This window comes from Alligator sinensis, unplaced genomic scaffold (genome assembly GCF_000455745.1).
Source record: "Alligator sinensis unplaced genomic scaffold, ASM45574v1 scaffold528_1, whole genome shotgun sequence".
NCBI lineage: Eukaryota > Metazoa > Chordata > Crocodylia > Alligatoridae > Alligator > Alligator sinensis.
Window position 1 is genome coordinate 5,663,598 of NW_005841846.1, and position 23,379 is coordinate 5,686,976.

The window sequence follows — 23,379 nt, forward strand, 5'->3', positions numbered from 1 at the left end:
ATACTTTTCTTCTAAACACATTTAATCCTTCTCTCTTGGCTAATATTTTTTGAAAATTTCAAACATTTGATGAAAATCATTTTTAAATTGAAATTTCAACTATATTAAGAGCCAATAAAAAAAAGAATGGTGAGCTGCTGCATTTCTGACTGGCACTACAAAGTGCTGTGTGATCCTTCAAGTTACTGCAATCTATCTAACACGCAGAAGATTTGATTATTATGAAAGAACCTAAGTGCTAGACTCCAGAAATAAATACATGTAAACCCATTCGTCACTTAAAACATAGAAGCAAGATACATAAATGCAACCTACTTAAACTAGATCGGATAATTGTATTTTATTTCAATGATATAAAATTCATCTTGTAACACCATGAAAGACAGCATTTCCACAGTAACAGACGTACCACTTAAATCTTTTATAACTCCAGCAGTTTGGTTTGTAATGAACCCTAAGGTCCCTCTGAGAATGCAACCATACTGAGGTTAACCAAACACTACTGGGGAAAAAGACCTCATTCTAGTGAATAAACTCATTTTTATAGATGTCTTTGACTTCTCCCATTAAATTACCATCTCCTGAATGAAACGTGTTGTTCTCAGAACTCAATTTATGCAGATATTTTATTACCTGCTTTAAGTGTCTATGCAACTCAAATGTATAATTTTCTTCTTTTGAAACTATTTATCCTATTGATGCATTATTCCTCTACCTACCTTTTGTGAACATGGAGTTCTAGATTTTCAGGCAGTCTCTGCCTCTTAATATATTTCTCCTGAAACCTCTCTGCAGCCAGTTTTAGAGTTTCAACTGCATTTTATCAATCTTTTGTTCCCCATGTAATTAAAAATGTCTTTGGATTTATTTTAACCTTCTGTGCAAGTTTCTTTATTCTACTTCTTTTACCAAGTGTTTTTTTGCCATCTGTAATTTTATCAGACCTCATCTGTAAAGGTCTTGTGTCTTTTTGTACCCTATTTCTCAGTTTATTTTTGTACCTCTTTTGTCAGCTATATTTTCCTTTGTAACTCTTTGTATTTCTATACCAATTGGAACTTTATGTATTAATTTGCATTGGAATGCTTCCCCCATTTTCTCTGATGCTTCCTACTGTTACTTTACTCCACCTGATTTCAGCCAACACCGTTTTTTTCAAAATGACTAAAAGGAAGGATGGTCAAGTAGTAGCCTAGAACATGAGTGAGGTGGGTTCAATTCACAGACTTCGTGTATGACTTTGGAAAAGTTGCTTAGCCTTTCTGTGCCTCAGTTGTCTTACCTGTAAAACAAGTGCAACACTTCTCTGCCTCTCAGGGATGTCGTAAGAATAAATACATTAAACACTGAGGTACTCACTAAGGTAAAGGTAGCAGATAAAAATCTCTATATGGATAATTGGTTTCCAATTACCTAGGATTAAAATGTCAAGTTGCCTAACCATGACTGCTTAACTGTTAGCACAGTTCATCATCACTAATGTATTTTCCAAAAGAAAGTCAAGTATTGCTCCTTTTTTAGTCTTTCATTCAGAATATTAGGTAAGAAAGCAGCTCTATGTCATACCGTCAAAAATATTAAGTTCATTACTTTCCAGTGAAGTGCCCCAATTTATGACCAAATGTTTAATATACTCACTGAATACCCTCCTTCATACACTGGTCTGCCAATCTACAGCCTTCTCACCATCTAGCGAAAATACTGATTGCTTAGATGTTCTGTCATGTATACAAATAATCACTATAGTAATTTGTAATTTAAGAAAAGAACAGTACATGACAAACTGTGTAATCACAGGTTTATACAGCTGTCACCCCCCCATACTTCCCTCCTATCTCTCTCTCTATCGTTTTTCATGGTCACTCCCTGCATCATGTCTAAAACAAGGGTATAAGCTTTGTGATAGGAACTAGTGTATCTTCCATAAAGTGCTTGGTGCAACTCTGGTGACAAATATAAATAATCAAGTCATTATAAAACTATTCCAACTTCCACACGCCTCCAGTTTCTATCCAGAAAGGAAATCAGCTTACTCCCTATACCATCTTTTTTTCCTCAGCCATGATTCTAAGCTGCCTCTAAGTTCATCCAACTTCATCTCAAGCACATCTAAGGAACTTGGGCTCAGCACATTCTTCCATATTCCCTTCACTTTTCCCCAGAAGAAAGGTAGTGGGTGTAAGCTGAGAGACACTGAAGGTGAAGTTTCTTTGTATGACTGTTTTTCTCCTTGAAGAAGAACAAGAAATTAACAAACAAAGAAACAAACCCCACCAACAGATACTGCATATACTTTGTAAAATAGGAATCAAAGCTTTCCCCCATAAGTAACTAAGCAGCACTGGGATCTTCACATTAGTTTAAAATCTGTTAGGTATAGTTAACCCTTGATGACATGAGAGCTCATGCTTTGGAAGCTTTCAGTATTCCATATCAAAGGCTGCAACCTAAGGAAAGCACCTACTTTTCCATCAGAAATAGGTGGGTGCCTGAATGACAGCTTCTACAAAATATGAAACGGCAACAACAACAAAAATGAAAAATGTCAGTTTGTATGCTTCATTTATGGAAATGAAGGGATGTTTCCAAATAACAATAAAGCAGAATTTCACTAGGAAACCAGCTATGAATTAAGTGAACTAAAGGTGTATTACTAATACAAAAACTACCATTTGAAAAATCTTCCAAATACTAAAACAGGAAACAAAAGTTCTGGCATTGTTTAAAAAGAACTCTAAAGAAAAGATGTGCAAATGACACTTAAAAAAAATGACACTCTTAGAAATACAGAAAACAAATACAAAAAAATATAAAGACAGATGCAGCCTTTTTAAGAGCCCTACTATTAAAATCAAGCCAACTGGGAATTCTTGAAATGGGGTAGACTACAGATCAAGCCAATAAAACAAGAATTATGCTTATTTACATGTAGAAGATACTGAACTGTGGCTAGAGGCCTGGGTTCCAGTACTGACCATCTGGTTGCAATGGCACAAAAGGCTTTAAATTTCCCTTGATGGAGCAATGAAGTAGTACAGGGGAGTACTAAAAATGACAGACCAAAACATCCAGTTTGTTCTAGTTCCTAATCCATAAGATGCACAGGTACCTTTGATATTAAAACAAAAATCTAATTCTACACTGTAAAAATAAAAGGATCCATGAAATCCTAAACTTTCTACAAGTTGCATCTGAATCTCTCAATACAATTGACTTCAGAACAATGTTACTCCAATAAAATAAAACTGAATAAGACAAATTTAAGGGGCTTCCTCTCCATTCCTAGATTAAATTTTACCAAGGAGGACAGAAATGCTAACTGTCCATTCTTTAAAAGGCTTTTAAAAGTTGCTCCTATAATTTCAACATTAAATACTTTTCAAGAGTTGAGCAGCATATGAAGCACAACTATTCTGTTAAGGGGACAAGGTTCTTTGGGTAAATCCGATATCTTTTATTTGTTGAGGGAGAGAACTTTTCAAAGGATGTTTAAGACATCACCAAATGTAACTGTATCATATATACATTATAATGGTGGACTTGGCTTCCTTTGCTTTTGCATTTGTGCCAGTAGTTTACTGAGGGCTTAGCAGGTATATCTGTCTGGCATATAATGATAAATCCCCATCTAAAGGTTTTGAATACAGAACTTAAGTGCCTGTTTTGCTGCACCTAGGAGCTATTAAAAATTCTGTTTGCCCAGCCCTTCTGTAAGCATAACATGAATAAATATACAAAAAGGAAAAACCTGGTAGCCCTCTAGGGACGGTGGTCTGGGTGCAGATGATCAAGCAAAGTTTCTCCTACTTCAGTAGACTTTAAAGGCTTAGACAATGTGTTTTTTTGTAAAGAAAACAAAATAGCCTGCTTTTAAAGAACCAGATGGAAGTATCATTAGGCTTTTTATACTGTTCTAAACAGCTATTAAACCTGCCTTACATCAGAAAAGTCCAGCAGGATCTAGAAAGAAAAACTACCTGGATTCAGAACCTGTCTTCTCTGAAATTCTTGCTTTATCATCATTGTCCAACCACACTTGATTTTTTCTAGTAGGAAATTAACTCCCCACAGCTGAGGCAGACCTCACCCCTTGCATATCTCAACCAGAGGAAGGCAGGTAGGTTCCTGAATTTTAAGGAGGGACCATTTTCCCAGAAAGTTTTGTTTTTAGCCTTGCTTGGCCTACAACCTTAGGCCCAGCTCTATGCCCCCCTTCCCCCAACCCAAGAAGAACTATATCCCAGTTTGCAAAAGCAAGGAAACAAGTAATAAAAATTCTAGCACCGTAAAACATCATCAAAAAGTGAAAGATCATGACACTTATCTTTAAACAGATTCACCATACCCAATCCAGCTATTAACTCTCTGACTACACTTCCAACTCAAGCACCCTCATCTCCTCTTCAGATCCTAAACGTAATACTACCCTCTTCCACCATAATTTCCCACTCTTCTCAGCTGTTAATCACTTACTTACCAAACAAGTATCAAGTTCCAATCCCCTTAAATCCTATCAAATGTTGGTTAATAACTCAACCTGACAGTAAGCCCCAGGAGAAAAAGAAGGCTATATATACAAACGTGTTACAGAAGACAATACGTTTATTACTTTGACAACAGGCAGACTCAAGAATCCAAAGAAGTATCCATTAAACCTTGGAGGCTTCCCTTGGTGCAGGTATATAATTCCCTTGACTTCAGGAAATGGGATATAATTTAGCTACACCTGCAATTACAGAATACCACTCTGGTATTTCAAAGGATTACAGTTTCCAAGTAACTGTAGGACTTGAGAATGACTCTCCTCAACTATGTTATAAAATTGTTGCTATGTAAATCTTTCTTGTTCATTACAGGGGCAACACAAAAACCTTGATGTTTATAGTGGGTTAAAACATTTTAAATGTTAGGACAAGCAATGTAAAATGACCTCCAAGTTAAAACTAAGGCAAAAAGCATTTTAAGTAAGGAGAATGCTATTAACCATTGTGGAACTTCAAAGCAGGTTAATCATATGCCATTGATTCATTTGTTGGAGAATTAGAACCACAGTGACTCTTCCTACTCCTCCTATACTTCCAAACTAATTCACTTCCTAATTCCAAACACTCAATGACTTATTTTTATTTATCCTCTATGCTTTTCTGTGATTTATCATCATTAGCTATGAAATACCATCAACCTTGTTCATCCACATACAGATCTTTGTGTGGTTCTCCCCTCACTATCTCAACCCTGAAAATTTTCTTGGCCCCATTCTAAAAATATGCCCTCAAACCTTTACAAGGCCTTAAAATTTTCTTTTTTGTATATACTCGCATTATGGCAATAAAGACCATGCAATAGATAAGTTAAATAGAAAACAGTGGGTTAGGCCTCCTTCAACAGAGCATTTTGCTACCATAGAGCTGCAGAACTGAAATTAGCTGAATTCTGAAGGAAGAGTGTCACTGCTCCCCTGAAAGTTGCCGGAGGCCTCGGACAAATATGCTGTTTCAAGTGCTCCAAATGCCTTCAGACTCCTACAAGCAACAAAGGTGCAGATGTTCAAGCCCAACAAAATACTTCAGAAGTGACCATCAAAAGAAGAGGAATGTTTTTGAACCACTCCTGAAACATTTGCATCCTCCAGTAGAGTGCATAGGGAGATGCTTGGCTCTCCAGAATGCCACAGGACCCCTTGCCCCCAACACTTTGCAAATCAAAATTTGAAGTGTTTCATTCAAAGTGCTCCAACTTGGATGTTTGTCCATGTCCTGAGATTTCCAAGCAGTGACTGAAACCCACATTACCTGAGGTACACAAAAATCCCAGCTCAAGACGATAGATCTACCATTCTGTCAGCTGGAAAGTGTAAATACAAGGGTTGTGGTGCAAGACTGAGAGGGGTGTTAAATTTCCCATCTTACAGAACGCAATTTAAAGTGACCTGTGTATTAATAAGAGAGTGCAGTACCAGAACAACAACAACAAAGTTACGTTTCAACTGAAAGCAGGCAGCTCAATTAGTGTTGTTAAGCTGATAAACTCTGTGTCAATTAGGCTTTAGACAGCAGCTAATAGGGATAATTTATACTGTCAGTAACACAGCATACAGGCCCAGAGTAAAGACCAATTTTACAGCAGATGAACAATAAGCAGCCAAGCAACAAAATCATTTAACTCTATCACCTAAATGAATTTTCGTCTCTCAGAAAACGTAAGCTGATTCAGAGCTGGGTGCATAAGAGGTGAGAGAACACAAAAAAGAATAGATATATATTCAGGCTCTTGCTCCATTTCAGAATAGTAGTTTATGGATGGCCTGACCAGGACAGCTTTAACGAAAAGCGTGTCTGAGGGAGGTCAGTACTCGTGTGCCTGAAAACTGCTTCATCAATGCCCCAAGCTTTGGTCTACGTCAGGGGTTGGCAACATATAGCCTGTGGGCTGGATCCAGCCTGATAAGCCACTAGATCTGGCCCATGGAGCTGAAGGGCTTTGCCTGCTTCTGCGCTGCCGCCACCACTTCTCCCAGCTCCCACCCTAGTCACTGGCTCGTTCGGATTCAGGCCGGTGGGAGCTGCATCAGGGTTGGGGAGCTATAAACTGCTGCCACTGCTTCTCCTCCCCCCTCCCCCCACCTCCCTGCTGCATGGCCCCGACAGCTCCCCCAGGGCTGGAATCTACATGTGTGTTACAGTCGGGGGGGCACTGTACACTGGTACAGGCACAGCTAGAGGCTGCATGGCCCCAAAACAGCTCCTTCTGTCTAAACAGTGGGCACAAGCAGCAAAGAAGGAAAGTGGCTAGGGAGCCATGAACCTTGGACAGCCTAAGCAGGGTGGAGATCCCCCCAGGAAATTTAGCAGAAAGGATCTAGGAGAAACTGCTACATGGGACTTCTGCAAGCACCAAGAACATTTTAGTGGTGTAGAGTCCTCCCTTCCAGCCATTCAGGTTTCCTTTCCCCACAAATTTATTCATAGCATGAGACCACAAAAGCTTATTTACCCTTTATGACCATGTCCTTATGTCCACTGGGAGTAGTATGTCTCCCTTTCTATATTTACACCTCAACTTTAATCCTCTCAATGTTACAGGGGTGTAGGTTGTAGCCGTGTTGGTCTAAGGACATAGGCAGACAAAGTTCTTTGGGTGAATCTGATATCTTTTATTAGACCAACTTAAATAGTTGGAGAACAATTTTTAAGCAAGCTTTCGGGTTCAAAAACCCTTCATCAGGCTAAGGAAGTTTCAGCAGTTGATGTGTGTTCTTCCTGGATGGAATAAGAGCACACATCAACTGCTGAAACGTCCTTAGCCTGATGAAGGGTTTTTGAACCCGAAAGCTTGCTTAAAAATTGTTCTCCAACTATTTAAGTTGGTCTAATAAAAGATATCAGATTCACCCAAAGAACCTTGTCTGCCTATATCCTCTCAGTGTAACACTTATTCATATAAACAACCATTTCTTCCTAGTGTTGCCCACTTCTTGGTTTATTAACACCCCAAAACTTGCTGTCTGCTACAGAAGCACAACTGGAAATATAGAAGAGATGCTATCTGTATGTACCATCTGTATGTATTAGAGATGCAACATACCAAAATAATATTGAAAAGGTAACATACTATCCTTACTGACTTCTATGATAAATACAAGCAGAGAATAAATGCAGAGAAACCTCCTATATGCAGGGATGGGGGGAGGGGTACAGTGGTACAGATGCACCCCCCCTTCTGCTGCTGCCACCAGTGTCCCTGGCTGATGAGGGAAGAGAAAGACCCTAAGCTGGTCCTGGCCTGGTCCAGCCAAAGGATGCAGCCGTGCGTGTGTATGTTTGTATGGAGGGAGGGGGACCAAGCTTGGCAGAGGACAGCAGTAGCAGTGTGCAGCTTCCACCTTCCAGTGCCTGCTCCCCATCTGCCCCTCCCCACAGATGTCCCTGGGAGCAGGCACTAGAAGAAGGAACCTGCATGCTGTTGTCCCTGTCCCAGGCATAGGGGGATGCCCAGACCCACCCCTGACCCACTCCTTTCCCGCACTGCAGGGCAAGGCTGTACAGGAGCCAGGCTTGACTGGGGACAGTGCCACACATGTTCCTCCTTCTAGTGCCTGCTCCCAGCCAACAAGGAACAATAGGGAGGGTGGGGGAAGCAGACTGGGAGCAGGGGCTTGAAGGAGGAATCTGCATACTACTGCAGCTGCTTCACAGAGAAAAATAAATAAAACTGTACTTTACTTAGGTCTCAATAATGGACTAGCAGGAGATGCCTGTATATATATATATATATATATATGACCATGCTATAATCAAACATCTGATACCTTAGCTGTTTCAGGAATTCAATGTCAGCGTTGCTGTTGATAAGTTTGATGAATTCCTCATAGGAAGGAGCATATGTGTAGTCTTTCTTGTGATGCTCATTCACCTGTTCTCTGTACTCCATCTGGCTGAGCAGCATTTGGTTGATGTAGTCTGGATCACTCAGCAATTCTACCACAGGCTTCAGTACTGGGAAAGGAAAGATTTGAAAACAAAAAAACAATCTTTATGCAACAGAGTGAATTGTCATCTGTAAACTCAAAGTACAAAGCAGTGCCACATTTTTATACATATTAAAACCATGCAGATCAATACAATTCCAGGTAATTATACTCCCAAATTACACAGACTAAAATTTACCTTTGTCATACACTTGATATGTTCATTACTGTTACTGTAAACTGTCACCAAGATTCCCATTTTTTTTCCACAGGCTCATACAAATTAAAAGACGATGAACCCAAACTGCATCCTTTCACAAGTTTGTTTCTGAGTTATTTCTCTCAGACTCTGTTATACTATGGGGTCTTGGAAAATGAAGAACTGCTAATTAAAGACATTCTGTAATGCATAAGGATTATTTAAGTCTAATCTCAAAATTTTGTCCCCAGTTCCAAATTAAAGTATACAGTAATTAGTGGTTTCATCATGAAACACTACTTCTAATTAGATAAGATGAACAAGCAAAGTAGGAAACCTGCAATAAAACAAATTCAAAAGAATAAATCACAATCTGCTACTTAATATTTGACTTCCTACCATCATTCAATCACATCCACATCTTTTGATCAGTATTTGGCATGTCTGTACAACACACAATACCAGGGAAAACCAAGTCACTTGATTATAAAATGCTAAAGACTCAATTTCACTTATGCTATAATGAAAGGATGGAAAGGCAAACCAGATGCCATCTGCTAAGAAGCTCTCCTGCAACAGAGCTAGACTGCTTATGCTCATGCTTAATTCTGGGCAGGTGACTGGTCCCATTAATTTTATGTGCTCAGAGTTAAATGAAGTAGTTTTCGTTAAGCACAGAGAGTGCTCACTGCCTTACAGAATCACATCCTTAATTTTCTAATGATATGAACAGAAGTTTCCCAAACATGTTCATGAAACACTAAGTCCTTAAACCAATGTAATGTTAAACCCTTTTAAAGGGAGAGGGGAACTAGCCCCTGGGGAGCACACTCATCAGCTGAATGAAGGATTAAAGTTAAAGGACTTTCACTCCACTTATGCTGCTTTAAAAAAAAAACAGAATTGACATTTATATTGGAACACCTTCTACTGATAATAATGTAATCCCAAAAATATACCATATTTTCTTACATATCATATGCCCTCAAATAAGATGCACATCCTTGTTTTTGGAAGGCAGAACATAGAAAAACAGATTTTTCCAGACTCGTGGACTAGAGCTGGTTTTTTCATGAAGACGCTCTGCTCCAAGGTAGCCGCCAGCCTGAAGCACAGTGTCTTCCTGCTTCACACTCCTGCATGCTTCTATTCTGGCAAGAAAAAGCCAGCCTTCCTACTTAAGACATGCACCGCAATTTTAGAGGCCAATTTGGGAGGTGAGGTGGGGTGGGGGTGGCGGCAAAGCGGGGAGGGAAGAAGATCCACATGGTATGCAAGCAAATATGGTAACGATTACATCTATCCACACCCTGTCTATACCAGTCTCTGTGCAAGCAGGCCGTGATAGAAATTTAAAATTTAGAGCTTAAAGTATAACATCAATGCAGATATATTAGAGGGTTTGAAAATTATTAGTGTTGTATATATGCAAGTCTTTAATCATCTCTGATCCATAATCTACCTTTTGTTGCAAGTATTTCTGCAAGGACTATGCGCAAGCTGAGAGACTGGGCATCCTTTGAGGGTAGGAGACAACACACCAGAATTTGAGAACATTTTTGCAGGAATCTTACTTCTTCATCAGAGTTCCTCAGGCATGGGTGCAATAAAAAAGGTCTTGGCTGCTCTTCCTGCCTAGAAACAAAAGGAGAAAAAAGAAAGAAAAAAAACCCAGCAGTATTTTAGTTCTCTTCATAGTACTGGTTTTAGTTATCATTATTAAAAGAGCAAATATATGAGAAATCCATCATCAGATACAGTCTTCAAAGAAAAAAAATTAAATAGAAACTAAATATTTTTTTTTAATTATGTGAAGTCAAGAAGACATTTTCCCCATTTCAATCCACTATCCTATCCTATCCTCTATACCTACAAAGCTAGAAATATTATTTTTAAATCCATATCCATATAGAATAAGCTGTCAAATATCAGAGCAAGCCCTCAAGGGTAAAGATCAAATATAGGAATCCCTGACATAACTCTTACTTTGACACACAATGAAACTTAATTTATTCAAACAAATGACAAGACATGAATAGGTAAATATGAATCCATTTTTATCCCTCTCATAAAAACAAAGAACAAAAGGTAGGTTGAAAACAGACAAAAAGATTTGTATGTAGTACATAGCTATTTGGTGTCCTCAGATATCATTAAACCAGAAATAAAAGTCAAAGGCCCACCAGGCTAGGGTGGTTAAGTCATGCCAGTTTCTGTGACCAAAGTGAGGTGCCTAGCATTGCATCCAGTCACCTTTGATCTTCAGCTTGAATAACCAGGTACCTTTTTACAGCTCAATCAGCTGGAGGCAGTCTTCAGCACAAGTCCAGAGTAAGATTCTATTAATCACTCTGGCAATGGTGGTTCCCCACTGAAACCAAAGTACAGTAAACATATACAAACTAATTAAACATTATATAAGCAATGAAGTGTAAACCCTTATGCAACCAACACTGATGAGAGCTGGCAAGACTTTTTCCCTATGGACATGTTACTCCATAACTGTCCACTACAGGACTTCTTAGACCTTCCTTCAAAGCATCTGATTTTAGCTTCTTTTAGGGACGCAAGAGTAGATTAGACCACGGCTTTGATGAAGAACGGCATTACCTATGTTCCTAAATAAAAACATTATTTCCCACTCCTCTCCCCATCACACATAGGGGTCTCCTGGACAGAAAGAATACACTAAATGCTCTGTTTGGTGGGGAACAATCTTCTGTAGATTAAAACTTGCGTCTAAGTAATAGCTACACAAACAACACTAAAAGATCATTACTGCAGAGAATAGTAATTACTGAATCTCAACTGCAGAATGCACTGTTTTAGGTTGATACAATAATTAAGAAATTCAGTAATCAATTGCCTGTTGAAAATAATTTATGATGAGGTGATGAACCCTTCTGACCTTGCTGCACTTCTCTCCAGTCATGGATAATTAGATGTTACGTACCTTAGAACAGTAAGAAGCATGACATACATACTCCAGCAGTTCAGTAAAAAACCTGATTCTTCAAATCAACCAATTATTGTGAGCTAAAGAAAGATGGAACTTTGTATAGTGCTTTTGTTCCTACGTAACTGCCCATGTATATAGTAAATTAATATTTACATGCAACAGCTTGCTCTTTTTTCACTACAGTCCTTCATTTATCTGCCTTCATTCATAACAGAGCTAAAGTGTATGCACAGACAGTTACCACAGAGTAGCTGATGAACAAAAAAGCCCCACCCATACATTCGGTAACTTGCTTATGCTCCAACTTAAAGAAACCCCAGTAGGGGTCAAGATTTCAATCAAATCACACGTACATCCGTTGGGGAAAGGGTACCCATTCAGAGCCTACTGCTATTATGGCTGTGAGGACAGGCACCCTGAAGGAACAAAACAGAAAAGAAAGCCGATCCCATATGCCTGGATGATCAGGGCTTTAAGCATTTACCCTTTGATCTAATCTACATCAGGTTACATCTACAGATCCTAGCCAATCCATCAATGGTTTCTGTCAGACTAAATGTAATTTATGGAGATAGCAAAATGACAACTGGAAGAGAGAAGCCCTTTTGGCTAACATAAACCACATCTCCACTGGAAAGCTCTGCCAAAATAGCAAAAGCATCAGTGGTTCTGTCTTGCAGACAAATCTTTTGTTGCCATGGTTAGGAGCGACTGTCAGAAATCGCCAAGGAAACCAGCCATAGCTGGAAAAGGGTTTTCACAGAGGAAATGTATAAGTGAGACACCAAGGAAATTGTGTCAAAGTGTGGGGAAGGGGACACGCAAAGAAAAAAAATGGGGGAAGAATGAGAGAATTGCAAAAAATATATATCCTTGCAAGTGTTGTTTTCTATGCATTCCCATAGGACAGTTCCATGGTAGACATTCTCCCCATTCCACTTTCTCACTGGGAACTAAGCTGTTCCACTGCAAGTAGTAGCATGGGGTGCATGTGATGGGACAGAGGCAGTGTAGTGGGTGAGCAGCTATCTGAAACTATCCAAGTAGTCTGTGAGCTTGCAGATTCCCTCAGAGCCAGCCACTCTAGTCAGAATAGAGAGAGCCAGACACCACTTTCTGATGCTTTGCTTTGTGACTACAGAGTCAGGCCCAGAAGCTGCCTACTGCCAGGCTGGTGGGGACACAGAGCCCAGGTCGGGACAGAGATCAGAGCCCGCTCCAGCAGCAGGTACCTCCTGGAAGCAGCAATGCCCCAGCCCCTGCTCCAATTGCAGATCCAGAGCCAGAAGCTGCCTGCTGGCAGGGCAAAGGGCATTGTCCCAGTCGGGGTCTGCAATCGGAGCCCAACCCAGCAACCGGCAGCTCCCAGAAGCAGGAATCAATGTCCCAGCCCTCACTCCGATATCAGTCAGGGCCAGGAGCTGCCTGCTGCCAGGGCAGGGGGACTGTCCCAGCCTGGAGCCAGCCCCAGAAGCAGAGAACTGCCAGAGGGCAGAAAGCAATGTCCCAGCCCCGCTCTAGTCGCATATCTGGGGCCAGGAATTCCCTGCACGAAAAGGAGTTCCCTGCCCAGCCCAGAACTGGTTGGGATCTGCACCACAACAGGACAGTTCCTGGCCAGCCCCAGGAGGTGTGGGGAAGGAGCTGGCTGGGCACTCTCTCATTTCAGGGCAGGTCTCAGTCAGCTCCAGGCTGCATGTGCAGACTTCCCCACTTAGCCCAGGGCTGGCCAGGAACTGTCCTGTTCTGGGGCAGATTCTGGCCAGCCGGGGTGGTGCAGGGAAGCCCCGCTAGGCACAGGGCTTGTGGGAGAGCTCTACAGCAGCAGTAGTCCTAGCCTGTGCACTTCAGGACCTCTCCCAATGTGTACAGGCTCAGCCAGGAGACAGCTGTTGCTGCAGCCAGCAGAGCTCTCCTGACCCTGTGCTCCCTGCCATCCCCGCAGGGGGCCAGACCAGGGTGGGAGGAAATCTGCTCCCAAGAGGGAACACATGTAGACATGCTCACTGGTAGGCTTACTACACGGTATTTTTACTGCACAGTAAGGCTACTTCAAATTAAGAGCATGTGTAGATGCGCCCTCTGTTCCCCAGTCTCTTTACAGAAGTCTAAGGGGAAAAAACCTTCAGTGGATTTGAGCCTGGATAAGTTCTACACAAGCATCTGTGTACATCAGTGCCAACTTTCCCACAGAGAAAGTAGTTTTCCACAGTACTGAGCCAGACACATCAAGTGGTACTTGACAACAGAAAGGGAAAAGAAAGAAAGAATCAGCTGCAAAATAAATAAAACAGACATAGGTAGCAATTAACTGTATGCACATGCAACAACTGTATTACTATCAAAACATAGATACAAGCTATTGTGATTGAACTGTTACATCGGCGTGATCCTGCAGCAATACAAGTGTAGCAAAACCACTCCAACTTTAATTTGGGATTCATCCAGAGTCAAAATTAGGGTCCAAGTTAGTGATAGTTAATCCCTATGAGCCCTGCTACATGTTCACATTAAAGCTGGATAGAAATCAGCTAAAGAGTTGTTACACATTTTTCAAGCACTAACTCTATAGCTGGTTGGCTCTTTTTATAGCTGGATAGTCATTTTTATCATGTGATAATTATTTTGTGCGTGTGGCTGGTCTAAATTTACTGTGCAATTTACCAGTTAATTGTGTAATATATGTAACGTAGCAGGGGCCTATGGGATCATGCCAACGTAAAAGTTAGGTCATAATAGCTACCACATGCTCCTGAGCTGTGGCTTCCTTCCAATCTTCAAAGCAGCTAAAGGGTACTTTTGTCTATACCTGTTGTTTCTGGACTCCATCTTCCTCCAAACTCCTGCTGGCAGAGCAGGAATCTTTATTATCTGCTTACCAATAGAACGGCTGACAATCTCTGCCCCCTTGTCTGATACAGTGCTTCTTCAAAGTGACAAGTATATGTACTTTTTTTCTTTTGAACAGCTCCAGCACATAATTTACATGATATCCATAGAATGTACTGAAGAACATCTCTTGAGACAAGGAAATTAACTGAAGTTTTTGTTTCTTCCAGCCTCCATTCACTATCTAGTCACTAGCTTCTAGACAAATACATAGCATATCTGAGTAAGGCGTGTCTAGCAAACATCTCATGTCATCCAAAATCAGTTAGAGCTCTCATCACTAAATGACAATGCTTGACCCCAAAGCATCATTTGAGGGGGTTTTTTTCTCTGAAGCTCCTTTATAAAAGTTGTGAGAAAGAATATGGAGAAGGCATGAAGAAGTTCTGATTAAATGGGTTTTTAAGACCAGGGGTGCACTGACAGAGATTTTTTGGACCGATACCAAAGGCCAATTATTAATGAGCCATATCGGCCAATACCGATCTGATTGCCAATATGCACCCGGGCAGCGTGGGGAGCAGCTGGGTCTCCCTCCCCTACTACAGGGGCCTCGATCTGCCCTCCCCATGCCTCTTCCCTCACAAAAAAAAACTTACCAGCCAGACCTGGCCGCTCTCCGCGCTGCTGAGCTGCACTCCTGGCCACCCATGAGCTGTGCTACAGCTGCGTGCATGCACAGTGCATTTATCAGCCACACTGGCACACCAGCCAAAAAAAAAAGCTCATTGCCAACACAGTAAATTTGCCTTATATCGGTGCCGATCCGATATGGGACCAATGTATTGGTACACCTCTATTTAAGACATTACAGATAAACCAGTTAAATGGTCACATTTCTCTATTTGTAACAAATCTGGTAAAAGCTAAAGGAAGGTACTGTTCATTTTGTTGTGACAAGAAATAGGAAACTTACCTGCAACACATATACAAAGAATCAGAGTGCCATGACATATATCCAAAATCAACTTGTAAAGATATGCTACTTCCCACAAACCCTTTTAAGCAACCCAGCTTGGTGCTCAAGTATTAGCTGTTCCTTCCACTCAGTTTCCACTTATATGTTCCCTAACATCTATTGTTTTGACTGTGCAACTGGATTTTCTTTGAAATGTTTTAACCAAGGCTACACACTAGTATTCATATAGTGTTTTCACAACTCAGCGAATTACCCATAACATTCTGAGCTCACCTGTTCAATGAACTAAAATATAAATCTCAAACTGTAGCAAGTGATTCCCAAGATAGGTAGCTTCCAAGCGTCTAAATTCAAAGCTTTGTTTTATCTGCTTCAAACATCACAGAGAAACAATGACAAATGGCATCTTAACTCAAGCGTGTCCTTGTCAACAATCAAGATTTCGGTGGTTCTGACATATACTGACATAACAAGATGCAGTAGACATAACTAATTTAATACAGCTAGCACATAACATCTGTACTTTACACAGCATCACAGGTTATTACTTTCACTTCCTTTTAAGCTACAAAGCCAACATTAATCTTGCAGAAGTTTAGTTTCAGAAATTTCCACTTTAAGTTCTTCAAACAGGCATGGAATTGTAAACATTATACAGGCAAACTTGCAGTGTAACCATTAAGGAAAGCAAGTTACTTTCCTCTGGCTATCAAAAAAATAGTGCAAAATTAGTAAATATAACCCTGAAAAAGTTAAGAAGCGGTAAATAATTTGCAAAATATCAAAGCAAACCCTTTCACCGTTGAAAGTCAAACACATACAATACAGACCTTTGTTAGCCAGGATCCTCACTCTTAGTAATCTGAGGACACATACACAATGTATTATTTGACACATATTGTCAAGTGTCACAATATTTGGTGCTTTTTTTCCCCCAAGCCCTATCTTCTGCTGTAATTTGATTATGTGAAGTATGCTTTTAACAATTTTTTTATATTCTTCTGTTCACCCCCCCAAGCACACACACACTCTTCCTCTGAGACATTGGGGAAATTAGAAACATGAACCCAGAAGCCTAAAACAAAAAGATATCAATACAAAGAACCCAAAATATTATTTTGGTATGGTCAAATTCAGGAATTTTTTGAATGTTTGAAGTCAGCAATACTACTGGTCATAAGTGTAAACTTAGAATTTCATCTCTCACATCTGGGCTGACCAAGAAACAGTCATGGTTCAGATAGACAAATGCAGGGTGCTGCACCTTGGGAGAAGGAATCCACAGCATACATACAGGCTGGGGGGGTCCCCTCTTGAAAGCACAGAGGCAGAAAGGGATCTTGGAGGCATTATTAACTCCAAGATGAACATGAGCCGCCAATGCCAGACCACAGCCAGCAAGGCCAGCCATACCTTGTCATGCATCCAAAGGTGCATCTCAAGTCGGTCCAGAGAGGTGATCCTCCCCCTCTATGTGACTTTGGTCAGGCCGCAGTTGGAGTACTGCATCCAGTACTGGGTGCTGCACTTCAAAAGGGATGCGGCCAGCCTGGAAAGGGTTCAGAGAAGGGCCACCCACTTGGTGAGAGGGCAGCAGGACAGGCCCTATGAAGAGAGACTGAAGGACCTGAACCTGTTCAGTCTCAGCAAGAGGAGGCTGAGGGGGGACCTGGTGGCTGCCTACAAGCTCATCAGGGGAAATCAATAGCAAATAGGTAGAGCCCTTTTCTCCCCAGCACTACCTGGGGTGCCAAGGAACAATGGTCATAAGCTGATGGAGAATAGGTTTAGGTTAGAGATCAGAAGGCAATATTTTACAGTTAGGGTGGCCAAAATCTGGAACCAACTTCCCAGGGAAGTGGTTCTCGCCCCTACATTGGGCAAATTCAAGAGTAGGTTGGATGATTACCTGTCTGGGGTCTTGTGAACCCAGCATTCATTCCTGCCTGTAGCAGGGGGTCAGGCTAGATGATCTGTTCAGGTCCCTCCTGACCCTAGCTACTATGAAACTTTGAGATGTATGGCCTTCACAGAAGGCTCTCAAGTGTCATACAAGTTCACCTGTTTGTTTGGAATATGGAAGAAGCTTAAAAAAAAAAAAAAAAAAAAAAAAGTCCACAGGAAAAAAAAAGCACAGCCTTCTCAGAATTCTGGAAAATCGTTCCTTTTGATCTTTGATTAGTTTGCCAATAAAGCCCCACAACGTTACAATTAGCTTTTAATTATCTTAATAATGCATTGGTGAGTTGAAGTGTGCATGCAACAAATCCTCAAAAGATTTCTACAGCACATTCTTTGCTCAACACTGTTAAAACAAAGAAGCACCAGCAAGTACCACGGGATAACATACAGCCTGCATCTCTTTACCTGCATCACCCTCAGATCTTAATACTCCTTGACATTGCAACAGAATTAAGACTGCTTGATCTTTGTGAAACTTTGAAAAAAATAAAAGAAGTGGATATAGAATTGTATACAAGCACCATAACACAAGACAGAAAAGCAAGCTCCCTGCTCTTAAATAATTAAAAAACAAACAAACAACCATGCTGATTGAAGCAAGCCAACCCAAACATTTTTATAGCAACTATGTTGTCACTTTACATAGAAGCCATCATCTCAATACTCCAATCATTCTAAAATATGGTCATTAGAAATGTGTTTCCCAGTTATTTGTCTGTGCATGGGTCTTGCAAGAGAAAAAACTCTATGTAGGACTTGATAACAGACTCAAAGAAGGTATGGATTAGATTACAAACTCTGCTTATACAGGTCTAAGCATGAGGCCTGATCCTGATTAATGCACTGTTTTTTTTCTAAATAACAGAACATTAGGACTTAATGAACTCTTCTTGCAAGTTTATTAAATATTCAGTGCTTGCACTAGCCCAGAAGTACTTTAATAGGCTCATACCCCATCTTGTTATCATTTCTTCATTCTCATCCTAAGTATCAACTCTCATTACAACCCTCTCAGATTCGCACCAATCCTCTCACTGTTAGCTTCCAAAGGGTTGGTGTAACAAGCTTCATCATCTTTCCCAAGTTGTGAAAGGCAAACAGAATTGTAGAATTGGGAGTTTTAGTCTAGCCTACCTTGCGGCTGGTTGTGTGTACACTGTAGGCCATCATCAATTTTAGCTCTCAGGAACTCAAATTCTCTTTGTGCCACTCTGCTCTGTCTAGCTTCACGGTAATAACATGTTTATTTCGTTTGAAATGCTACCTTATGCTCTGCATTAAGTACAGAAAGTATAATGTGTATATTTATTAAATATGGTTACACACACACAAATACAGTTGACTCTACCCCAAGGGGCCAAGAAGAACACTGCCCCCAGACAGGCGAAAAACAAGCTTTATATTGCTGCTGGGAGAAAAAGGTACTAGTAACCTTTGTAATGAAAACTTGTTTCGGTTCTTAGGTCGGTTGTTCCCAGAAAGAGAAAGGAAGAATATACCTGTGTTCATAAAACACACTCTTCTTTAAATTTGTTAATAACTAGAGACTGCCCTAAAACAACCTTCAACACGAGTCCCGAGTAGGGACTGAAATCAGTCCTAAGGGATCAATTTCACTAAGTGATAACTAATGATGTCAATCAAATGTCAAAGGCCTACCTCACTGATCATCATATCAGGAGTTACGAACAATCAACTTGGCCAAACAGCAGCCCATCACACTATATATTCCTTAAAATATATATATGTTAGAATTTACATTCTTAATCACAATACCCCCAACTGTAAATTAGAAATGATGAAAGAGTAAATCCCTTGTTTACTCAAAGTCTGCAACACAAACTCCCTCCTGTTATACTTTTAGCACCCTTCCTCACAGATGTTCAAAAGGCATCATTCTTATTAGGCTGAAGAACAGGTGAGGGGTGCCAGTTGCTATACCATGGTAACTCTGGGCTTTTCGAAAGGGAAGTTAGAGTGCAGTAAACTATAGTGTGAAATAACTGCATGCTCTTATGTACTTTCAAGGGTGAAATAAGCCCCCTCACATCCAGCCTTACTTTGCCATGTCCTTTAAAGTAAGACTTCACAGTTTCATCTAAAGGTATTGTTGTTTTTTGCCTCCAGGAAAAAACAACTATTTTGCATTATGAAACAGAGAGTGAATTCCAGAAATTATATAATTCTGACCACACTAGAGAGCATGCTTCCACAACAGATGGTACTTATACCAGATTCCTTTAGGAAAGTTTCAAGCAATTTAACTACCACCCTTCTCAGCTCACAATCCATCCTAGATCATAAAATATTGCGATTAGGATTCAACATTTCTGTCTTACACACATGAGCTTAGGTAAACCATCTGGATGAGACATTAAACAAATGAAAACAAATAAATAAAACTGAAGAAAAAAAAAACTGAGGTTCACCAATTACGCCACCCCTAAAATTACAGGGAATCCAGAATGTGGGATGCCTGTTTTATTCTGTAATAGACACTTTCTACTCAGTACACAAAAGAAGAAAAAATAAAAATCATTATGGCCTCTACTAATAAAAGTCTGAGGCAAGATATTTTCCTGACCTCAAGTGTGGAAGTCAATTGACTAGGTGAATGTAAATAAAAATGTCTCTGGTCAAAGTATGTAATCTCATTTATGCCGAGAAATTACATTAGCAGCCAAATAATTTCCCCTGTAAACATTTCTGCAGCATTACAAAGTATTTAGCTATATAGGGACAGAAAGCTTTTCAGCTTCAGTTGGACCTTTGTCACTCAGTGGACAATTTCTGAGGGAAAAAAAAAGATCTCTTGCTCTTTTTCACCCCTATAGCAGTTACTTGGCATTTCAGAAGGCTCTACACATGGCTAAAACAATTCCCCAGCCCTCAGTTCATCAAGGAGTAGCAGACTGGCCCCATGCCACATATAGCACCCGTATTGTTGGGTCCAGCCCATGGGTCACATGAAGCACACACCAGCCCTGCTCCAGGGCTTGCACTGTGGCACAAGCTGAACGTGATGCTGTAGGCACTGCCCACAGCACAGGGTGCTGGAATAGGTATGCACTGCATGCTGGACCAGCTTTGCATGATGGTTCTGGCATGCACAGGTGACCTGGGCCCCACCCAAAGCCAGTGTGAGAGGCTAATCCAGCAGGGAGCTGCATGCAGCACAGACCCCAACCCCTGCATCACACCTAGCACACACCCATGGTGCTGACAGTGCAAGCCCCAGAGTAGGGCCAGCACATGCTGCACATGTCACCCTGACAGACCACTCTTGCACACTGGCTCTAGCATAACCCAATCTGATCCACAGACTGGCCCAAAGATCTTCACCCAGCCCACAAAGCCAGATGCATTTGATACCCCCGAGTTAAAGGCCTAGCATAAGAGAACAATGGGAGTGAGGGAGGGTTTAAATGGCTAAGAGATGACCTGGAATGAACTGGATGCTAAAATACTGAACCTCACATTGAACAGATTAGCGTATTTGGTTTTTTGGAGGCAAGAATCTCTCTCCTCTACTGGACTTCTTTGTCAGCACATAACAAGGAGACACAGATGAGTAGATAACCTCTTCTCAAAAATGGAACACGATGCATTTAAAATTGCATTTAAAATACTTGCCATACTTGACCAATTAAACTCCTTTTGTTGTCACACTGCATAAAAATTGAGACATGAAAACTACAGCACTTGTGTGGGAATCAAAACACGAAAAAGTGTTAGCTTTATTTATGGTTTATTTAAACATTTCACTGGCTCAAATGAGTTGGTTTAAATATCATGACAAATATCCAAGCTCAAATCTAAATTTACTGTAATTTGTGAAATTTAGACAGAATCAAACTATTAGCAAAATCTCAGTTCAAATGCTAGAGCACATTTAACACAGTTGGATCCTGTATTCCATTTCCTTTTTAAAATCACAATGACATATAAGCAGAGATCCTGGTTTTCTCTGATAAAAGAATATCCTCAATTTTCAGGTTAAAAAGAGTAACCCAAAATCCACATTTTTCCATGATTAATAAATATCCCGAATTTTCAGGTTAAAAAAAAAAAAAGTAACCTAAAGTCCATGTTTTTCCATCATCAAAATGAAACACCACTATATATATATATAATTTATGTATTGTATTAGTGGCATTTCATTTTAATCAGAGAAAACGAGGATCCCTGCATATAAGTGAATGAAAGTTTTTCACAGTGCCCCAGCTTCAGACATAGAAATGATATAATCCAGATACCCAAGGGTCTCACACTGGAACCCAATGGTGTACATTACAGCCATCACTAAAGGATTAAACAATTCAAGCTACACAAAACAAAGAAAAGCTTTTACACCAAAAAGGGGTCTCAGAATCACAATCTTAGCTGTAGCAGGAGCAAACATGTCCTGTATAAATTTTTTTCAATATCAGCATTTAAATTTGTTCTCTCTGTAAATTAAGAGGTGGGATTATCACTGCACAAAGGGATTCCTAGTATGTGCAGTTCATGTTTATATTAATGTCTTCTTGCCTCCATAGGAGCTATCAAGGTGCATTTAACATTTCAACACAAAAATGAATCAGAAAAACATACAAAAGATTTTCACTATGCTCAATAAATATCATGATAATATGTGCCGTTGCCTAATACAAAGATTTGGTTGAAATGGACCCAATTGTAAAAAAAGTAATAAGCCTGCTAAGCAAGAATCAGTAATAAATGGCATCAAAAGAAAGGAAATTATAATTTGGACTATTTCATCCACCTTCAAATGACCAAATGTTTTCAATTAAAGTGTGCAATGATACTTCAGGAAGACAACAAATATTTTTTCAGTGAATACCTGGCAAGTATTTTAAATGCATCTTGTTCCATTTCTGAAGAAGAGGTTACCTACTCACCTGTGTCTCCTTGTGTTATCTGCCAACAAGGAAGTCTGGTAGAGGAAAGATTCTTGCATCTAAAAAACCAAATACGCTAATCTGTTCAGCATGAGGTTCAGTGTTGTGGCATCCAGTTCACTCCACGTCATCTCTTAGCCATTCAAACCCTCCCTTACTCCCATTGGTCTCTTATGCTAGGCCTGCAGTAGAGACTCGAATAGCCCTACATCTCTGTTACAGAATACTGCATTTCCTTGCATCCAGCATGCCCCTGTATATAGTATATACCTTGTTTTTGAAGGGTAGCCTAAATCAGGAGGAAAAAAACAAAACACAAATCTTCCTTTGTGGTAACTAAGTAGCAGCAGCAGCTAGGGAAGCCAAGCATGCTCCTGAGGCTGCTGCCAGCCCTGCATGCTGAGTGGGACCTATGGACCAATGCAGTGTGCCAGTTCTGGGGCCACCCATCAGGTTTAGCCACAGACCAACCCCACACACTGGCCTAATCCAGTGCATGAGGCCATGTCATCCAGCTGGAGGGACCCCCTTAGGTCCAAAAATTCTGCAACAAGAGAATGCAGAGGTAATTAACTCTACCACCACTTCCCTGCCACCAAATTTCCAAGCCTGTGGGGATCCGTTTTTCTTGCATATAATGCTCACCCCAATTTTTACCAGCTGATTTTAGAGGGAAAGGTGCAGGTAGTATGCAAGAAAATACAGTACTTGCATTGTAATTACTTCTCAACATTGTTAGAAATGTCTGGCCTCTAACACACTTAGCTATAGTCTCTAGTACAACCATGGTGCTCCCACTTGACACACTTACCTTTAAGCAGAGTGACACCTTACAGATGTCATGACCCAAAAGGCATGATTGTGTGTGTGCTTCGGCACCAGAATTATCCCCGCCAAGTTGCAGAGCATTGCAAGGGAGTGTTTCCTGTTGCAAAGGAAAACCCCGGTACAGGGACGAGTTTCCCGCCTTTTCTGCAGCTTCTTTTGCAGGGTGCATTGCTCATGTTGCAAGAGGAATGCACGGTGCAAAAGAGTTCCCGCCACCAGTATGCAAATTCGTTCCCCGTGATTGGCTAGTGTTAA

The 23,379-nt window shown here is 40.5% G+C and overlaps 1 protein-coding gene across 3 annotated transcripts in view; it reads right to left on the minus strand.

The window, feature by feature from the left end:
• SNX25 (sorting nexin 25) overlaps positions 1-23,379 on the minus strand; it is a 162,198-nt gene that overhangs the window by 101,393 nt on the left and 37,426 nt on the right. For all 3 annotated transcript variants that reach the window (XM_014521684.2, XM_025208024.1, XM_025208029.1), the window contains exons 4-5: positions 10,129-10,301; positions 8,309-8,495 (exon numbers count right to left, since the gene is read on the minus strand). In XM_014521684.2, the coding sequence (XP_014377170.1) occupies positions 8,309-8,495; positions 10,129-10,301 (360 nt within the window). The remainder of the gene's footprint in view (positions 1-8,308; positions 8,496-10,128; positions 10,302-23,379) is intronic.